At 38.8% G+C, this 19716-nt stretch overlaps 1 protein-coding gene across 4 annotated transcripts in view; it reads left to right on the forward strand.

The window, feature by feature from the left end:
* Positions 1 to 19716, forward strand: part of ARHGAP15 (Rho GTPase activating protein 15) — a 332924-nt gene that overhangs the window by 161111 nt on the left and 152097 nt on the right. For all 4 annotated transcript variants that reach the window (XM_055812995.1, XM_055812996.1, XM_005242359.4 and 1 more), the window contains 2 exons: positions 7610 to 7708; positions 9595 to 9721. In XM_055812995.1, coding sequence (XP_055668970.1) covers positions 7610 to 7708; positions 9595 to 9721 — 226 coding nt within the window. The remainder of the gene's footprint in view (positions 1 to 7609; positions 7709 to 9594; positions 9722 to 19716) is intronic.

Consider the following 19716-nt stretch of genomic DNA (forward strand, 5'->3'; position numbering starts at 1 on the left):
TTGAGCCAGTTTTGGAGGTGCTTCTTTCTTGTTTCCCAAGTCCGGTGACTTCCATCTCTCCTGACTTTGGCTTAAGGGTGGGCAGAAGTCGATCCACCCTGTTCCTGTGGCCAGGGCAGTGCATCCATGGGGATGGAGCAGAGGGTAGTAGGGGGCAGGGGGTACGTGGGAGGCTGCACACAGGTGTCTGACATCCAGGGTGGCCATCTGCTGCCTGTGCCACATTTTCCTTTTTTGCTTTTTGCCCTCTGAAGGAAACCCCTGTTTCCAGAGGCCAATCCAAGTAGTCCAACTGTGTCTTGCACCAGGCGTAATACCAGCATAGCAGATCAGCAGGAAATATTTCCTCCCAGTACATTCCTTGGATGTTTAGCAGAAAGTATTTGCTCTTCCTTACTTTCCCCTTCACTCAGACAGCATGTGCTTGCTTTCCACACATCGCCAAGGGCAGCAAGAAATAAGATCTGGACTGGTGGATGCAAAAGGGAGAATGACAGGGAGCGAGTTCACTGAAATCACTGAAAGCATCCCCGTACCCCTGGACCCTTCCCCTCTCAGGGAGGCTCTGCGGACCTCCAGCATGAGCTCCTCTTCAAAACCAAGGAGGACATTTGGTCTCTCAGGGCCTAATCAGCTTTTATTGTGACTTTCTATTTGTTCAATAGCTTCCTTACAAGTGATATAAATCAGTTCTTCTGCAAGCGAGGCTTTTCACAGCCAGAAAGAAAAGGAAAGTGTTTGCTTTATAATACAGAGAGAAGACCTGATTCTCTCCTTGCTAGTATTAATGTAATTCAATAGAAATGCTCGTTGCACAGCAAAAGGGAAACACTTGGCTCAGAGATATTTTCTTCTTACCAGTCCCAAAGTTCATTATTTTGTTACTAAATTATGTTAAAGGACTCTATCTTAGGAATTCACCAGGAAAAAAATTATTTGTTCATCACTGCTACGACACAGTTTCATTTAAAAATTTGTTCTTTCTCAGAAGTTTAACCCCAGACTTCAGACTGTTGAATCCTCTTCAGAGCCATTGATGTCTATACCCCAAACACTAGATTAATTTCCAAACTAAAACACATCTGACTGTATATGAGCAGGCTGTTTTGATACAATGACCCTGTGAAGGTTCCCAGAGCATGGATGTGCAAATCAGTCATACCACAAGGCAACACAATTGAAGATGTATCTTATAAACATCTGGCAGCAATTGGTCTTACAATTGCTAATATTGCAGAAGTTGTGAAAACACAGGATCTGTTTGCTGCCTTTTTGCAAAGCTTGGTTTTCACGGTAATTTTTACAGAGTCAGAAGAAACAGGGTAATTATAACATAAGGTTCAACATCTTTAGATATGTAGAACATTTTCTGTTGCTTAAAACAAATATTCCCAAAGAAAGTATAAAACATTTTTCTGACTTGCAAAGTTTTTGCAGTCTATCATTTAAATTACTTAAATAAAGGAAGCTTTACTACTCCCAAAAGCTGAGAATATAACACCCGCCATGCATATTAGCTTGATCTTTTTGACAGACCAGAAAAGTGTTTGTGTGTGCCAATTAAAACAAAAATGGATCCCCAGTGGCTTGTTCCTCACACAACTTCTGAAGACTGCTATCATTGTATGCTGGGGTAACCCTGGATAAGGCGGCTATCCAAAGTAAACAAACTTTTCAAAACTTTCATGACAGATGGGGGTTACAAATGCATTTTAATAAGAGAGTTGCCAAAGCAACTTTTTTGCAATCAGCATATATTTACTTAACATCTAGCAACATTGGGAACACAAGGCAGATACTTTCTCACAAAATTTTTTAACAAATATCTTTTTTCTTGAAAGATTGGTTGAAGACCTTTTCTTTCAAGCTGATATTTCCCCATCACTTCAATGTTAACTTTGCTCGACATCCAAAGGACTGCTAGATTGGTAAAGCCAGACTGTAATATGAGACAGACAATCTGCTTGATAATGAAATTTCTTTGGTAGGCATAAACATTTAACTATCAGCATAACCATGGCTACCCCTGTTTGATAGGCTGGATCCTATAATGGATATATGATGCAGTATGGATACAATATAGCACAATACTGGTCCTTTTGTTTTCTTTTACTTGCATTTCTTGAATATTAGACTCCGCTCACTACGGTACAGCACAGAAATATTTTATTTATCCTTCATGCTGCTCACTCATTCAGCATAAACATGGCCAAGAGACTGGATTATCTGTGAGAAAGAATTTAAGATCAACTTCCAGACATGCAGTTAGACTTTTGACATGTTTTTAAAAACTTACATGTCTCTGTCCCAGTTTAATTCAAATCCAGTTAATTAAACCACTAAGGAGTGTCTCCCAACTTTAATTATTTCTGCTTCTTCTGTGGGTGGGGACACATGAGTATCTATGTTTTATATGTTTATTCTCAAGCTATATTATATTCTAATGATATTAAATTTTTAAAGAATATTTATAAAGAGAGAAAAAATTCCTAGTCTTTCTTCTTTTTTTTTTTTTTTTTTCTTCTTCTTTCTTTTTGACTCACTTCCGACCTTTCCTGTCCCAGCCCTGGTGGCTGCCATGCAGACGGAGAGTTGCATGTCCTGTGTTACATGGGCTGGGTGGCCAGATCCCAGTCTGCAAAAATATCTTGGAAAAATACAGGGGAAAGCCTAGATTTCTCTTCTCAGAAAAAAAACCAAACAACAACCCACCTTGTGAGAGAGCAAGGTGAGATGGAGAGAGCAGTGGGAAGGGAGAAGAGGATTATCTTTAGAGTTAGAAATGCTCCAGCGACTCACATTTCCTTTTTTCCTACACATATCAAGGGCAGCAATCCCAACGCACAGTGCAACAGGAGGAACACATTTTATTGACTTTCTGCACGCAGAGGTATCTGTCAATCCAAGTTTAAATCACTTAGTGTTCACCACAAGCTGTGGGAGTCCCAGGTGACATCAAAATTTTGGTTTTCTGCACTGGATTGTGCTCAGGATTAGCATCTGGTGGGGTTTCCGTGCTCCAGAAGTGTCCACTAATCCGACGCTGAACCATTGAGGTAGGTTGTATGAAGTTTCACCCCAATAGTCCAGCATTATTTCTGGATGTCCCACATTCAGAGGGAGTTGAACAATGGTTTGTTTCAGTGTTTGGCTGAAATAAGAACTGTGTGGTGGTTTCTTGGTGGCCATACGTGAGCTATAAGTGAACCATACGCTTCCAAAGCTGCTTGCTCTGTTCCCTTTCACTTGCTGTGGGGTACAGACGGCAAAGGGCTTTTTTTTTGCTGCGTTTCTCCATCCCCATAGGATTCTTCACTTCCTGCAGTAAAGTTTGTTCTTGGCATTGCCTGAAAATAGTTCATCACTGCAAATAATAGTTATAGCCACCAGAGATGCATAAGTACACTTTGAAGTAAGCGAATCAATAATACAGTTTTGTATTTTTGTTTTGCTGTGTGAATTCATCGCCCTTTTCCATATCTCCACAGAGTGCCTATCAGTAGGGTGGCTAAAATTGTCTCCATCTCTGTTCTGCAGCTAAAATAAATATAAGAAATTAGTGTATCTATAGAAATGTATAGTGGTGAAGAACGGGAAGTATACCATGAAGGAGACTTTTTTCCCAGCAGTGCACTAGTCTTGAGTCCAAAGTCTGCAGGAAGACAATGGACAGAAGATCCTGGGCTTATCCCATGGTACTTTTCTGGCTTCTGTCTCCTGTTTCCACTTGGCATATGTATACCATGAAAGGGAGGAATCTCCAAGACGTGTTCCAAAAGCTGATCCAGGTGATCTTTAAAGGTTTGGAAGCCCTGGAGGAAGACAGCCATGCATGTCCTGGAGCACAACCTAGCACAAGAAAAATAAACTATTTGTAGGATTTTTAAGAAATGCTGATCCTGGGTAGGAGCCAAGGTATATTTATGTATTATAAAATGGTAATGCTATTAATTCAATACAGTGTCCCATATTTCCTGGAGCTATATAGATATTTTTTTGTTTAATAACATCAAATCGTCTTGAACACAACCTTGGTACATCATTACGGTGACACGCAGAAGCAGCTCACCCCTCCCTTTTCAGCTTTATAAGGTGACAAGAGAAATCCTTAATAAGTCACAAGTAGAAGATCATAAAAAGTGCTTCACGCTTGCCCCCCCATTCTCACACTTTGCTGGCAGCCCAGCAGTGTATTGAATTTAACACACATTTACCTGCGGTGAGCTGATATTTTCGGAGGATCAATGCTTAACAGCAGGAGTGTCCTGCAGTTCATTGTAAAACTACCATGTGAGTGGATTCGTTTTTTGAAGTGATTTTTCCAAGGTGCAGTAGCAAGAGAGAGACAATCCAGGCGTCCTGGTTCTTTTATAAGCAACCTGAAGGGCACATCCTTTGCAAATAAGAGGGTTAATGTCAGTTGTCATTCCTTGTGGGTATTCACTGCCAACAGCAGCATCATAATTCTGCCTGGTAAGGTAATGCTAATTCCAGACTGTAGCCTTTGCAAAAATGATGGCAAAGAGAGAGGGATTTCAGGAAATATTTAAACAAATGAAGTACATGGCACAATAAAGGCTGGCAGCTCTATCCTGAGCACTTAATTTTCTTTTTTCTTTTCTTTTCTTTTTTTCTTTTTTCTTTAATTTTACTTTTCAGATTTGTCTTTCCTGTGCTTCTCGGGTCCCTCTGTTTATTTCAGTAGTGCCTGATCCAAGGACAGTGTGTTAGCACGCCTTAATATTGAGAAATTTATGCTTGTTGTTAGTTATACATCATTTTGGGCTGTGATCATAAATTGTTCAATCACAAGGTTTAGTCAAAGCTAGCATTCTTTTACTGATGTCTTTTCCCAAGGGTGTTGAAAATTCGATTGTTCAAAGTGCAAATATGGTTTAGCAATCCCTTCCAAGAACCATTTATCAGAAATCCTAAGGAGGTAATATATAAAAGTGGGATAGGAAACCTGCACATTAAATGGGATTTACCAGCCAAAGCCTTTGGAACTGCTTTCCTGTGAATGACTGGAATGGAGCAGAACAAAGTCAATTACTGACTGTAATTAAGGAGTGGATGCATTTAAACTGTAGAGAGCAGTAGCAGTCTTCTTGAAACTGTCTAGTTACTCTGAAGATTAGTCTGAGGAAAGAAAGAAAAGGACTTGAACTGTATCTTACAAAAAGTATATTTTAAACGAATTCTCTTCTTTCCGTTCTATGATCTGTTTTTATGCATTTCCTCGTAAAACACTGATAATATATGATTGTCAAAATAACACGTTCAGACAAAGAAACTTTCAACATGTATTTTGCTTTGGTCTTGTTAGCAATGGAGTATCTTCTTTGCATATCATACACTGCAAATGTTTATGCAGTGCTGAGTACTTGTATTTTAATAAAGCCTGCATTTACTGAAGGGAAGACTGAACTATGTTGTGGCCCTTTTAAGCCTTCAAAATATAGTAAATCTAATTATATATGTTGCTCTTACTTTGAAAATGTTATTCCATTTTATAATTTTAATAATGACTTGTTTATACTGGGAGAGAGGCTTTAGATTGAATTGTTGCCTGTATTTAGTCTAATTCATATCAGCATGTATACATGAATAAATTGTAATATAATATAATATATTCTGAACCCAAACTTTGCCGTGCAAGCTGGGCACAGATCTGGAGGACAGCTCTTTCAGCTGCTCACCTTGAGTTGAATTTTGACTTTCTTTCTTTCTTTTGGTAAAGGGAACAGGGAGTGTGTGAGTAGTGATTAACGTTATGGCTGAGGACTAGGAAGGGAATTAAAATTTCCCCGACAAATAACTCTCCTGTGTGCACGGGGAACAATGGGGTGGCTGGAGGTCTGCTCCTGATGGGTGCGGACGGGACGGGATGAACATCTGCAGCCAGGCAGCCTCCGAGCCCGCACCGGGGGACCATTCCCACATTCTCCACAGCACTCTCACAGGATGTCTCTGCTGGAGCTGTGCTGATGGGATTTTCCTTAATGCTGATGACTTTGGAAACCTTCCTTACAGGCATTTCCTCAATAAAGGGAGGGTTATAGAACAATTAATAAAACATTAAGATGTTTTGTCTTTTTTTTTTTTTTTTTTTTTTTAACTGGTAGTATTTCACTTTTAAGAAAGATGCAGGGAGTATCCTGGCTGGTGAGGATCTGCTGTTTCTTCTATGCTTTAGTAAAAAGTCTTGACATGGGGCGGATACAGTGGAACAGTAGTGCTTCTGGTTGATGGATTTAATAAATAGGCTGTGCCAGGTCTTAACGGCTTTGCTCTGCTTTTCCTCACACTTTGGTCAGCAAGAAATCTCTGTTGTTCACTGTGTTCAGCCATTCCCTGAAAAACACCTGAAAAAGGTTTTGGTCTGAATAGTACCACGTCCCAATGAGCATCCTGATGTGCAGACTAAACCTTCATCCCCGAAACCACCGAAAAGTGTGCAATTCCTACATGTGGATGCTACTAGGCGTTGCACAAGCAACTATTAACAACAAAAAATAAGAAGAAAAAAAACCCTTTGGTTTCAGAGCTGGCAGGAAGTGAGTTGGTTTGGAGCATGGGAAGGATGAGCTCCTGCCTCTGGCCAAGTGTGGTGGAGATGTAGCCCTCCATTCGCTTGCCTGCAAAAATGCAGAACTGCTGAGCTGTGGATGATGCTCCATGGCCACGTGCACCAGGGCTCTGCGGATAATCCTGGGGCAAAGCACTGCATGGCTCTGTGCCTCAGTTTTGCCATCTGTAAAATGGGTGTTTGAACCTGCTGTGCAGAATACCTGGAGATCTGCTCTGGTGAAAAGATATATGTATATCTCTCTTTAAAAAAAAAAAAAAAAAGTGATGTATCATTATTATCACGGTGCTTTACAGAAGTTCAGACCAACAGAATATGCATGCATATTTCCACCAAATATTGTTAGGCAGTGAAACAGTATTATCAGGGGATTGAATATTCTTTTGATAAATATTCCCAGTGAGTGGGTCAAAAATGTAAATCAACTTCTATTCAGACAAACTGGGGATTTTTTTTCATGATAAATGGGCTCCTAATTACTCCTCTACAGCCATCTTTGATGGCATTTTTTTTTTTTTTAATTTGAGAAAGAGTGACATTATTAATTTTACCAAAAAGCTTGGAAGTGGACTGTGGAATCACAGGTATATAATAAATGTGTACATTCAAGAAATAAGGTACCAGATACAAAAATAATAATGCCAAAATAAGGATAGAAGCAGAAAAATAACAGGAATTAATTCTTATATTGCATTCGTTTCTTTTCAGGGTGCTTTGATTTACATTTAAACTGTGTCTCGTAACACTGAGTTTCCTGGCTTTTCTTAACTTTTGTCACATTCCCATTATTTTTGCACTATTTGTGTTCAGTGGTTGCATTGCTGAGACAATATCTCGTTTGTTGTGACATATTCAAAACAGTTTTCAGACAGAGGTTCAAAACTCCTCAGTAACTCAGCACTCCAGCAGATAATCCTTGGTACAAAGGAAAAGCATTTGAGTGGGTAGGAGAGAAAATAGAAGAAAATCATCTGTCTCGCGTGTGCTTTACTTACCTGTGTGTGCCCATGCCCTTCCCAGATCACGACAGTGTCAGGAAATGAGTTCCTCCTCCAGTCGGATATCGACTTTCTCATATTGGATTGGTTCCACGCTATCAAAAATGCAATTGACAGATTGGTATGTATTTGTTTTGGCTGTTACCTTTATTAATTAAGATGTAGCAATTTCAGCTTCATTTGCTTAGGCATCTCTACAGGTTTTAGGCAGTCAACAGCTAGCTAGACATTCCTCTCTTGGAAGGATATAAAAATATGTATGCAAATCTACTAAAAAATGTCAGATAAACAAGGTTGTTGAACAAAAATGTCACTTGATTCTTGCCTCGAAACGGAACACTACATTTATTTCTCTGAAATAACAAGGACATTGGTTTGCTGAGGGTTGTAAAAGCACACAAGCACTTAATAACTAATGAATCTTTGCATTTTCTGTTTATGCAGCCTACAGTATATAATCTTCAATAGAACTATTAATATGTTTGAGCCTTTTATGAATTTTTGTATTACTTATTCACAAGAATAACACTAGCAAATAATATTCCTTTGTAACTGATTGCTGTTATTCTCCCAGGAAGGCTGGGGGTTTTCTACTAGAAGTAAGCAGGGCTGCGTTTTATTAAAACAGTTTTTAATTACCAAACCAGATTCAGCTGTAGCTTTTTCTTTCTTTTTTGCCACTCTCAGTACAAATTCCAAATGTCTTCCTCCTATCCCTGCCTGATCCAAGAACAAATTTTTTTTAGAGGGCACTGACTTCCCTTGTTCACTGTAGAATCTGGTGAGAGAAAAATATCCCCATTTCTTGCATTTTTCAGAGGTTTTGCTGCAATGGAATTGGCAGAGCAGGCAGAGGCCGTCTCTTTGAAAGGGTTAATCTGAACACAGCTACTGTTTCCTTAAAGAGCTACAAACATATTACCCTGAGGCTATAATCAGCCAAGGAAAGTTTGATCTGATGATGTATGTCTTCATATTGTGCATTTCATTGGGTGTGTGAGGATATTGATATCCCACTGAAGATTTTGGGGTGGAGTTTTCTGTGGAGACTCGGAACACTTTTTTTGTTGTTGTTTGGGGGAATTTTATTTTTTTTTTTGGGTGCTGTTCAGCTAAACATCTAGTAGACTTGATTATTTTTTGTAGTGCTACTAAGGTAATATTGTGGCATCAGGGCAGCCCTGAGCTCGGCAGTGGTGGCTGGTGGGGCAGACCCTGTAAATGGTTAGGGGGCTGGGGGGCTGGGCTGGTCCTGGTGGAGCTTTGCCTTTGCTGTGTGCGCAGGACAGGATGCCACCATGAAGCAATCAGTGACCATTTCATAAACGTCATTTATTTGAGTTTTGAAACTTTGAACAAGCATGTAAGGCCGTGCAGCTTTCCAGGCGGTTGGGATAGCTAAACCTCACCTGACCAAACGCCGTGGGAAGAGACACATGATTAGCCAAAATCATATATCCTTTTTTCTTTTCTTTTTCCTTATTTTCCCCCTTAATGGTCCCCAACTGTCACTTTCTATGCCAGTGAATTAGAGCAAGAGAGAATCTGCCCCTTTTTCCTAAGCCGAGACCAGCAGAATTCAACCTCAGATTTGTAAGGATATTTGAAACAACGGTGTTAGCAAGAATATTTACTCTAACTATCTAAACCAGAAAGGGAATTTAAACAACATTCCTCTTTGGAAGCATTTGGAAATAGCCTGCAACGTGGAAATAATTTTGGTCTCTAAAGCCTAAAGAAGTAGGCCTTTTGTTTTCCTCACTTAAATGGGAATTTATCTCAGAAATTAAGATCAGTCTTTCAGGGCCATAAAAGCTCTGCCATATGACAAATTTTGCATTACACTTTCCTTAAATTATATACTCACTGCATCACTTGCTCTGTGTGTGCCTGTTAGCTTCTGATTCTGTACTGGCATTCTGTAATCTCTTGCTTCATTCTCACAAATAATAATTTTATTAAAAGCATACATATACGTGTAGATATATATATATGCTCTTTTTCCAGCCAAAAGAACGGATTTGTACATCGAGAAATTTGGAGTTCAAACTCAGAAGATCCTCCAGCATCGAATTACTGAATAGCTTAGACACTGAATCCAAAGAACCAAAGCCTGAACACAGAAAATCTTTAAGTAAGGGTTTTTCCTTTTCTGATTTTTTTTTCCCTTTCCTTTTTAAATAACTATGCCATTACAGGGTAAGATAATTTTTATTACATACAGAATGTAAGGAAGATCACTGAGAATTTTAAAGCTGAATGTGTTCTGTGTTGATATACATAACTTGTATTTAAGTAAAGACAGTTACTAGCTCCACGCTTCTAAAGGGTGACATTCTCTCCTAAGCAAAATAAATTTGTTTAGGAGCAAAGACATTTATTTAAGCCATTTATTTTTAAAAATAAGCAACATGAGTCCTATGTTAATGGTCTGTTGCAGTTGCTTTGTTTCCATTTTAGTAAAATATCTCAAATTGCCAGAGTAATTTTGTCTGCTGTGTATTTATACACTAAATTGCTGAAAGACCTGACATATCCTCTGTAGCCAATAATCAGTGATGTATCTATAATTTTATAACAGGCAAATTCCAGAGACTGAGGTTGATTTTTGTCAGTGTGATTAGAAAAGAAAGTGTTCTAAAACTAACAGGGACGTGCTTTGCTCCACTGAGACTTTCCTTTTCCAGCCATTGCCGAGATGCTCATGATATTGTGGGCAGTAGAGACAGGAGATGCTGGTGACCCTGAATCACACTCAGCTTTTTTTAAATTTCATCCTCTCTCTTGAATTTTTGTTTTTCTTTTTTGTTTGGTGGGAAATTCACACACTGCTTCTAACATAAGCACCGTGACAGCTTTAGACTCGTATGCTGTACGAGATACCTATAGACACTGAGGGGCTGTGCAGGAATTTGCCTGCACACATTTCAGTGAAGGATCAAAGCCTGAGATGTTAAAAAAAAGGTTGCATTAAAAAGACCCAACATAGCTATTTCTAATGATAATTATCCACACGATCATAAATATATATGCATGCATGCACGTGCTTGTACGCACACAGAGATTCATTAAATAGTCTCTTTTTGCAGACCAAAAATTGTTGTTGTTGTTGTTTTCTTCCTATTATCTTGGAGATTTGATTTGTTGTTTTTTTTTTAAAGGTTTTTCTTTCTGTTATAAAATATAAAGTAGTCTTAGCGTAGCTGGTGAAAAATTGTCCCAATATCTTTGTACTGTGTGTTACACTGCATTTCTCAGAGGAAGAAAAATAAGGCTGAGAGCATGGTAAGTTTTGAGGGTCTGATTCTGCTCCTATTGTAGCTAATAGCAAAATGCCCATAAACTGCCTCAGCACTCGGGGAATTTTTATTTATTTATTTAGACTTCTCACATATCTTTAAATGATAATTTGTCAGACAAAACAGAAAAAGTGAATATGAGCAGTGACAGAGACTTTGTCTATGTTTCTTTTCAAATCTCAGAGAATCCCGAATAACCTCCGTTTTGTTATAGGCTATTTAAACTCTTAAAAAATGGGAAAATATCTGCTGTGAAATAACACTGAACCAAAGCTTGCATTTAAATACTGTAGATTGGATTGCTTCTAAAATATGTATTCAGAACTTTTTTTTTGGCCCCTTGAGATCAAGCAATTATGTGGAATTAGAAAAATCATATTATTCACTTACTTATTAGTAGTCTAAGCACAAACTGTATTGTCAGTTTTCTGCCTTTGGCTTTCTGTGCCCTTAATGTTCACACAAGTATCGTAGCCAGAATTATCGGCAGCTAGAGCCAAAATTGCTTTAAAAAGGCATGAGAACTGGTAATGACACATTGTTAGCAGTTAACAGGTGGTCGTTTCATTGTCCAGTTTGACTGCAGAGCACAGAAAAGATATGTGCAATATCTGCAAGTGTGTTTATAAACTTCTTACAAAGTTTTAACAATTTTATAATTTTGTAGTGCTCTTAGATTATTGACTACTGCCAATGTCAAATCCAAACAAAGGAGTATTTTTTTAAAGATGGCTTAAAGCTCCTCCAGTTTAAAACAGAAGACGAGTGACTGATGTGTTAGCAGGCCACCCCCCCACCCCCCAATAATCTTTAATGAAATATTCAGACAGTTCAGACTCATGTGTATTTATCTACTGTAACATTTTAAAGGGCTGCTGTGTCACTGTGGGTTCGTAGCACCCAAGTATGCAAAGGACAGGTATATTCTAACCAAAGTATTCCAGTAACTTACTCTTTAATTTAAAACTGGGGAGACGGCCCCTAGAGACTTAGTAGCAGGAATCTGGTTTTTGTGTTTAATCCTAATTGCTTCTGCTTACACTACAAGGACAAATGGTAATTCTCTGTTATGCTTTTTGAGCTGTAGACACTGATTTCATTGAAAACTGGGCTCAAACAGCCAGGCTCAATTTCCAAAGTTCACAGAGTGTCCGTCTTCTTGGTCATGCAGCTTTTCAGTGGCTTCTCATCCAGCTTGGATTCAACTCATGTTCTAATTGAAGTTTTCTTGAGCTAAGGAGAAACCAAGGATGGCCTTGGGGAACATTACCGAAATATGTAAAACTGTGATCCTGCTCTCAAATACATGGAAACAGATTACTCTTTATTTCACGATGCCAGCTATTTCACTGATTTAATTTATGCAGCTAATGCTGGGTCAGAAAGAACATGTTTTTCACCCTAGCAAACTCCCCCATTAGAAGATGTATACATTTGGTGCAAAGAAACTGTCTTGCAGCACTGCTCCTTTTTATGCAAGTAAGCGTTGTTCTAAACCAGTAATTTTTAAAATTAGTGGCAGACTTCGTAATTTCCAAGTAATTTAGTTATCATTCAGACTGTAGTTTTTTGGTTTCTTTCTCCTAAGGATGCCAAAAGCCCTCTCCTAATTAGTACCAATTATAATTGGGTCTGCTGGTAGGTGGTCTGCCACATTAATTTTATACCACATGAAACCAGGCACCTGGGTTAGACTAAAGCAGAGATGCTGTCATGGTGCATGGGAGGTAGGGAAAGGATCGGTGCATTGCAAGGTTCCCAGAAATCATCCAGCTCTCCAAAAACCAAGAGTCCTTACCGTGTGTGTGGACTACAGGAGCTGTCAGGACAGTCACGCTGTGGGCACTGCAACCAACGCCGCGCTCTCTGCTACGCTCAGCGTTCCTTTTGCTCTCCATGGCCGCTGTATGGTTTGCGTTTTGGCCATCATCTGGGAATATTGTCACTCAGGGGTGACCTCTTGTGGAAGTGCCTGAGCTGGAGTCACTATCGATTGTTGGAGGGGATCAGTTCTCCTTCTACTCCCCCTTTTCTGGATGGAAACAAACGGCTTCGCGGTAGGAAGAGTGCCCTTTGGCTACCGTATCAATCTGAGGGCTGCTCTTGTCAAAATGCACAATCACGAGCTTGATAATGCAATCCATTCCCAAAGCACTATATTTCCAACCTGTTCTCCATCATTTCCTTATGGCGTCACATTTACCCAGTTCATCACATTCTTATTAATATTTTAGGTTTCCTTGAAAGTGATGGAATTCTATTTTTATTACAAAAGCAACAAGAATAAATACTAATTGTTGTCAGTTATTTCCTTATGTAGTGGGAACAGTAATCTGTTCCTCAGCTTTAGGTTGCCAAAGCAAAATAATGAAATATTTTAGACATTTAAAAAATCTGTGATATTAGATAAATGCAATTTGATCTCCTTGTTTGCCACATAAAAGCTGGAACTGCCTGAATTGATAAGATTGAATTGCATTATTTTTATTGTTTCTACTCGCATATTTTTCTTATCTTCATGAACACTTAAAAACCAGTGGTTAGTCATACGGCCCTGTGACGAGTCCTGGAAAATCTGCTCCATGTTTGAATTCTAACTTGAGGTGCCACGACTAGAGCATCAAGATTTACAAAAGTAAAATAAAATAAGATTTTATATGTATATATATATATATATATGAAAAGGGGAGACTTGATGGGCTGTGCAGTATTATTGCTATTCCTGATCTCTTTGGTGTCTCAATAAGAGTAGTTGGGGATCTGGGGGTCGTTGTGCCAGACACAATGCAACACCGAAGTAAGACAATTCCAGCTCTCAGCCTGAATAAGGACAAGTTGCAACAGGTGGAAAAAGCGGACAAAAGCAGGGGGTGGAAGGAAAAGTTGACAGCAAAGCCGACATGTCATGCATATTAAACAGCAGGCTTGGGATTCCTTTCCGCTCTTCATTAGGATTGGGGTCTTAGCCCCGACACCCTGGCCACCAGCCAACTCAAATAATGATATTTTCCTTACCTAAATTCCTCTTGCACTTTCAAGAGGGAGCAATGGGTCGTTCTAGTCCCAAAGGGCGATGCATTGCTCTGGGATGCCACAGTTCCTGGGGAATTGCTGCAGGGCAGTGTCTGGGAATATGCCTCCTAGCATCTTTTTAATCGAGAAAAAAAATAACGTCTGGATTGTATGTTTGATTTGCCACCAGCTGCATTTGCTATAATGTCATCTGGGGTCTGAAATCTGCTTTGATTCCTTAAAAGACAGAGTTTAAGTCAGGCACCCTGTCCCCAGTATTTAGCCAAGGACTGTGTGTGTGCTTTGATATTGCCCAAAGTTGCTTTTCTTGTGTCACCCACTTTTTGTTACTTTGGAAGGCTGAATTTTGAAACGTGAAGCATGGCATGTAAATATTCTGAAGAAATTACTAAAACATTCAGAATCATCTCTGAATGCAGTTTGTTAGATAATAAAGACTGTACAATGTCTGTGTGTTGGGGGGGAAACAGCAGCAAAAAAACATTTTGGTCTCTCAGTGGCTGCGGTGCAAGAAATGGAGAATTCAGTGGACCTTTAACCCTTTCTGGCTCCCTGTGGTGCTGGCTCCTTCCCTGGCTAAAGCTTCTTCTGGGGGCTTGCTCGAGGGTTTAAAGTTTGTCCCTGCAGAGGACTGGATATTTCTGTGGGAATCACCGCCTTGCTGAGGCTATTGTTTCTCTTCAGAGGGAAGTGGTGGTTACCAGGGCACAAAGACACGGATTTGCTGGGCTTCAGCTGTGTAATAGCAGGAGGAAAAAAAGCCAGAAACTTATTTTGTTGAAAGCATCATTTAGAGATCCTAGAGAAAGGCCACCTAATTGCAGGCAGTGCTGAGCGAGGAGCCTGTGTCATTTTTCTCTCTTCCTTTCTAACATGTGAAGATGCTGGTAGGTGGGAGACTATACCTGGGGATGGAATGAGAGGTTTTACTGGCTCAGCCAAGCTTGTCGAGGGCCAGGGTCTGTGGTAACCAACAGAGCCCCTCACCCACGTGGAGTTGCTTCATTGATAAGGGGGCTAATCAGAGCAGCAGAAGTGGGAAATCACTCCATTTCTTTGTTAGCTCTGAATTCTTTCCCCTTCCCAGCCCATTTATTTTGGTTAGATGTGAAGTTCAAAGCCAAATGGGTGCTATTTAGGGAGTATTATTGCATTGCAATGTTAGCATTATGTATAGGTCAGTTTTATTACTTTTAATAAAACCAAGACATATAAAGCAGTAATGTATATTAGTGCAGCATTACCAATGACAGCAATTAAAACAGAAAGCAAAACGAAAACTATATGCAAATATGCAGTTTCCTACTGCAATGTTAATTTCGTCACTCTGCAGCTTGTATGTTTGTGGCATTTGTTTTTATTACATCAACAAGAATGCAATTGGATTCAGATACGGAAAAAAAACCCACAAAAAGAAAATGCAACATGCTTTTTTTATGAAGGGTGGCAGCACATATTTGGACTATAGGGACTTAACTCATTTTTTGACATATTTTACTCTCCTGTTTCTCTACAGCATTTACTATAGGTATGCTCTTTTCTCAGAGCTTAAGAAAATGCTGATTTGGCAACAAAGGAGTATTAATATTGGCATTTTAGAAACAAAACATGCCAAATTCAGAAACAAACTGTGTCACTTCAACTGATAATAGGAGATCATGTTGCACCCAAAATCACAACTGGCTGTGACTAGTTCTCAAGTAAAAAAAAAAAAAAAAAAGGATTTTTCTTGAATTTGAATATGCTGTTTCCATCAATTATAATATAATGTTGCCTTAATTCTTTGTTTTATTTCTACTATACTTTCCAAAATCCTTCCAGAGTTTACTATTTGGGTTGAAAAAACATATTTTTAAATTGGGCATAACCAACTTCCATATAAACATTTGGCAGGGAAATCAGTGCATGTTCACTTAATTCATTTTTATTGAACCAAGTCCAGATTTTTAGTCAGGAAAAAGTTAGATATTAATCATATCTGAGCAGGATCATTAAATTTTCCTTTACCTACTAGAACAGCAGGGTCATTATTGAACCACGAGAAGTTAGCTCACTTATTAATCTTTACAATTACATAAAAGTGATCATTTTTATAGTACTTAAGAGTAGCTCTTACCCATTATGTGAAAAGTATGTGGGAATATTACAATATAACATAATGTATTATTATAGATGTGACCTGTGACTCATTGGCCTGCTCACTGACACACAACTCTCTGGAAAAGTTATCTGTTTGAGCTTGGATAACCTTTAATTGTTTCCTATTCCTTATGCTCATTTATGGGGCATACTAGTAAATAGAGAGCTAGTCACTGAGTTATTAATTACCTCATTATTACTTAATTATCAGTATTGCATACTTCATTTTTATGGAGAATTATATCATAAAAAGAGGTATTTTATACTGCTCACCATGGTTAAGTATGAATGACAGTGGTAGCTAATGCGAGATTGAGTTAGTTAAAGGAAATCAATCAGAAATCCTCGCTATAGATTACTATCTGGTTTCTTCTGCCTTTTCCAGCAAGCGCTTCTCATCTTTGACTTTGAAACCGAACAGTTTAAACCGGGTTCTTGTTTCAGTGGACTAATCCCCTTTCATAAATCATGTTCAAGTCCTGAAATAATTTGCACATCGTTTAAAAAGTATTTGCTTTGAAACATTCACCTCAAGCCCTTTTGTATATCCTTTCTCTCTAAAGATTTGTAGTATTTGTTTTGTTCTCTGAGGTATAAAAGACCTGGGTAAACTTTATTCCTGTTGTTTCAAGATTAGTGAAATAAAATGCATATTTATTCAACTGGGACTAAAAGGAGCTTTAGTAAAGACGATCATACATACGACCCATGGGAATGTTATAATACAAAATGTCTGTCTTAAAAATCTCTTTAGGTTTGTTCAAAACACTATTGAAAGACATAAGTTTAAAGAAGAAAAAAGAAAAAAAAAGGTTACAAATCCATATTTCTTCTTTGTTCCAAATAAGAGAGAGACACTATATATTTTTCTTAACAAAATAAACTCCTACATGTGCACTCAAGATAAATTTGATATGGAGGCAAGTAGAGACTGGACAGTAATGATTACATTTTTTCCTACTGAACTGCATGTACTGACTCAGTGTTTGAGAAAACTACATTTTAGAAAAATGTGTAGTGCTTGTTTCAAACACACACTTGCTTCAGAAAAAGCAATCACAAAGAAATCCTCAGCATTTTAGATATTATTTGAGTCCAAGCAGTTGTGTCCCTTCCATGTACTAAAAATGGGGTTGGTTCCTGATGAGGAAAAGAAATTTACTCTGACTTTATCACTTTCAAGCCCAACTATCCAACATCTCTTGCACTGGTTTGGTGCAGTTTCTTAATCCCTTAGTAAGTAGATCTTTGTTTAGGTTAGAAAGTAAAACCGAATTTTGATGTATATTGTGCAAGATGTCATGATTTTTATAGTTTAAAGCAATAGACAATGCAGACGGTTACATCTGCTTGATCCTCCATCACCTGTGCCATCAGTGTATCTCACTTGTGCATCTCCATGTTTTGCCCCCACAGGGAAGGAATATAGGCTGACAACTGGTAACACCTAAATAGATGCAGGCGTTTTCACCACGATGGGAAATATTTAGACTACTGTCTGTGGAGAGAGGTCAGAACTAAAGCAAGTGAGAAGAACTTGCTGAGTTTTGTTCTTTGGGAAGGAAGAGCCAGCCCAGCTTTCTGTCACTCCTGTGAGCCTAATTCTGAAACCTCTTGTGGTAATTATTGAAATTACTACCCTGACTGCAAGTCTGTAGCCAGAAAAAAATGATTCTTATGCTATATTCTGTTCTGAGGTTCCACTGCTATTTATAACTAATCCAGATACAATCCTCCTGGTACTATGGGAGGAACATGACAGATATAAGGAGGGGTTTAGGTTATAGAAGTATAAAGTAAGCTCAATTAGAGAGACTTTAAATCAGGCTCTAGATAGGAATACCTACTGCCCAGACTCACCTTTTTCCCCATGGTGAAATCATTTAAGTGTTTGCACCTTCCAGGTTAGAGGATGTATTGAATTTAAATTATGACCTCCAATCCTAAATATTTAAAGACCAATTAATGGATGGTACTGTCTCCTGGACAGGGTGTATTAATGCTTTTAAAACCAATGTGCTTTGTAGGATCTATTTGCTCCACCGGCTGCCTGCTGACATGCCAGATAAAGGGATCATGCCTCTGAAAGCCGAAGGGTAGGATACCACCGAAGGGTTAAAGGCTGTATTGTTTCTCAATTAAGTAAAAGGTTCCAACTAGCTGGATTTAAATATTGATGCTGAAGAGAACACTATGACATATGAGCAGCTCCCCTCACCACCAAGGATATTTGGCTCCATTTAATTAATTCCATTGGCCATTGTCTTAAATGTGCCCAGGATTCACCCAAGAGGAATTCACTTGCGTTACTGGTATTGAAAAGTGTAACATAGCATTATCTGCCTCAGACAGACTTTTTGTAGCATTGAATCAATTCCCCAGTTCTTGAAAACAACTACCTCATTTGATTCCTTTCATAATTAATGAAATTCAGTAGTAATGCTTTTGCCCCTCAGCTCAGGCTGGAAGAAGGTTCCAAAACTTCAGTTTTCAAGCTGAAAGCATTCTAATTTTCAGCCTAAATGGACTTGTGGTACCAATGTGTTCTTGTGTCAGCATTCAGCTAGCTCTTTATTTTCAGCAGTTCTTTTCTGTCTCAGGTGTACCACTACAAATAGAGTTACAGACAGCAGTCTTATTCCTTCTCCTGCTTGGTTTGGTAGACTAAGCCAGCCAAGATTTGTAGTTGCCTTTCCCATATAGGCTGCTGCTCTTTTCCCTGACCATCTCAGACAGCCCTTCTCTGAACCCGCCCCACTTTCAGGTGGTATTTCTTGCACATGGGTATTCAAGGCAAGGTATTCCCACAGCTGTGGGAGGTGGAATTCACTCTTCCATATGGAAATGGCTCACCTGATATAGTCTAGGGTTTGTATTTACCTGTTTCATGACCACTTTTTTAGAGACAAAAACTAAACCATCAGAACACGTACACCCTGCTGTCCTTCAGTCTTTTACAACCAACGCCTTCTCCTTGAAAACCAAATAGTAAGCCTGCCTTAAGCCTTTTTCTAGCATATAAAATGTGTTCCTATATGTGATAACAGTTTTTGCAATTAATTTTTAAGGTGCTCAATTTATACAGAAAAGTAACATTCTTTTAAAAGCCAGCAACTCTTTCTAAATACTACATTTAAATACATGAAATTAAAACAATTTCATATAATCCAATGCTAATACATTTAAAAACCCAACAACAACAACTTGGAGAGAAATAGGCTTACCGTGAAATTATTGTGCATGTATGTTGCAGACATATTGATAGTACATTTTGTAATCATTTTTGTTGAAGTTGGTTATACTCCAGTCCAAGGACCCAGAGCCTAAGGGAAGGAATCCAGTGGTAGGCAGGTCAAAAAAGGAGAGCAGCCAGATGTAGATTGGCTCATTTGCCATTTAGCAGGCTTTGAGGTGCAAAAATATAAATCAGAGCAAGTTAACCTTTAGCTTGGGGCATATCTATAAGAAAACACTTCATCGAAGGTGCAAGAACATGTGGCTTGCGTCCACATCGCTCCGCGCTTGCTTTTCCCAGGACAGCCTGGCTGTGTCATATTCAGAAAAAGCTTTTCCTCAGATCTTCTCCAGTCATCTTGTGATGCCTGGTGTTGTTAATGTGTGTGTCTGATACAAACTGACGGTTATATGCATCCCACCA

Source organism: Falco peregrinus, chromosome 8 (genome assembly GCF_023634155.1).
Source record: "Falco peregrinus isolate bFalPer1 chromosome 8, bFalPer1.pri, whole genome shotgun sequence".
In the NCBI taxonomy this organism is placed as follows: domain Eukaryota; kingdom Metazoa; phylum Chordata; class Aves; order Falconiformes; family Falconidae; genus Falco; species Falco peregrinus.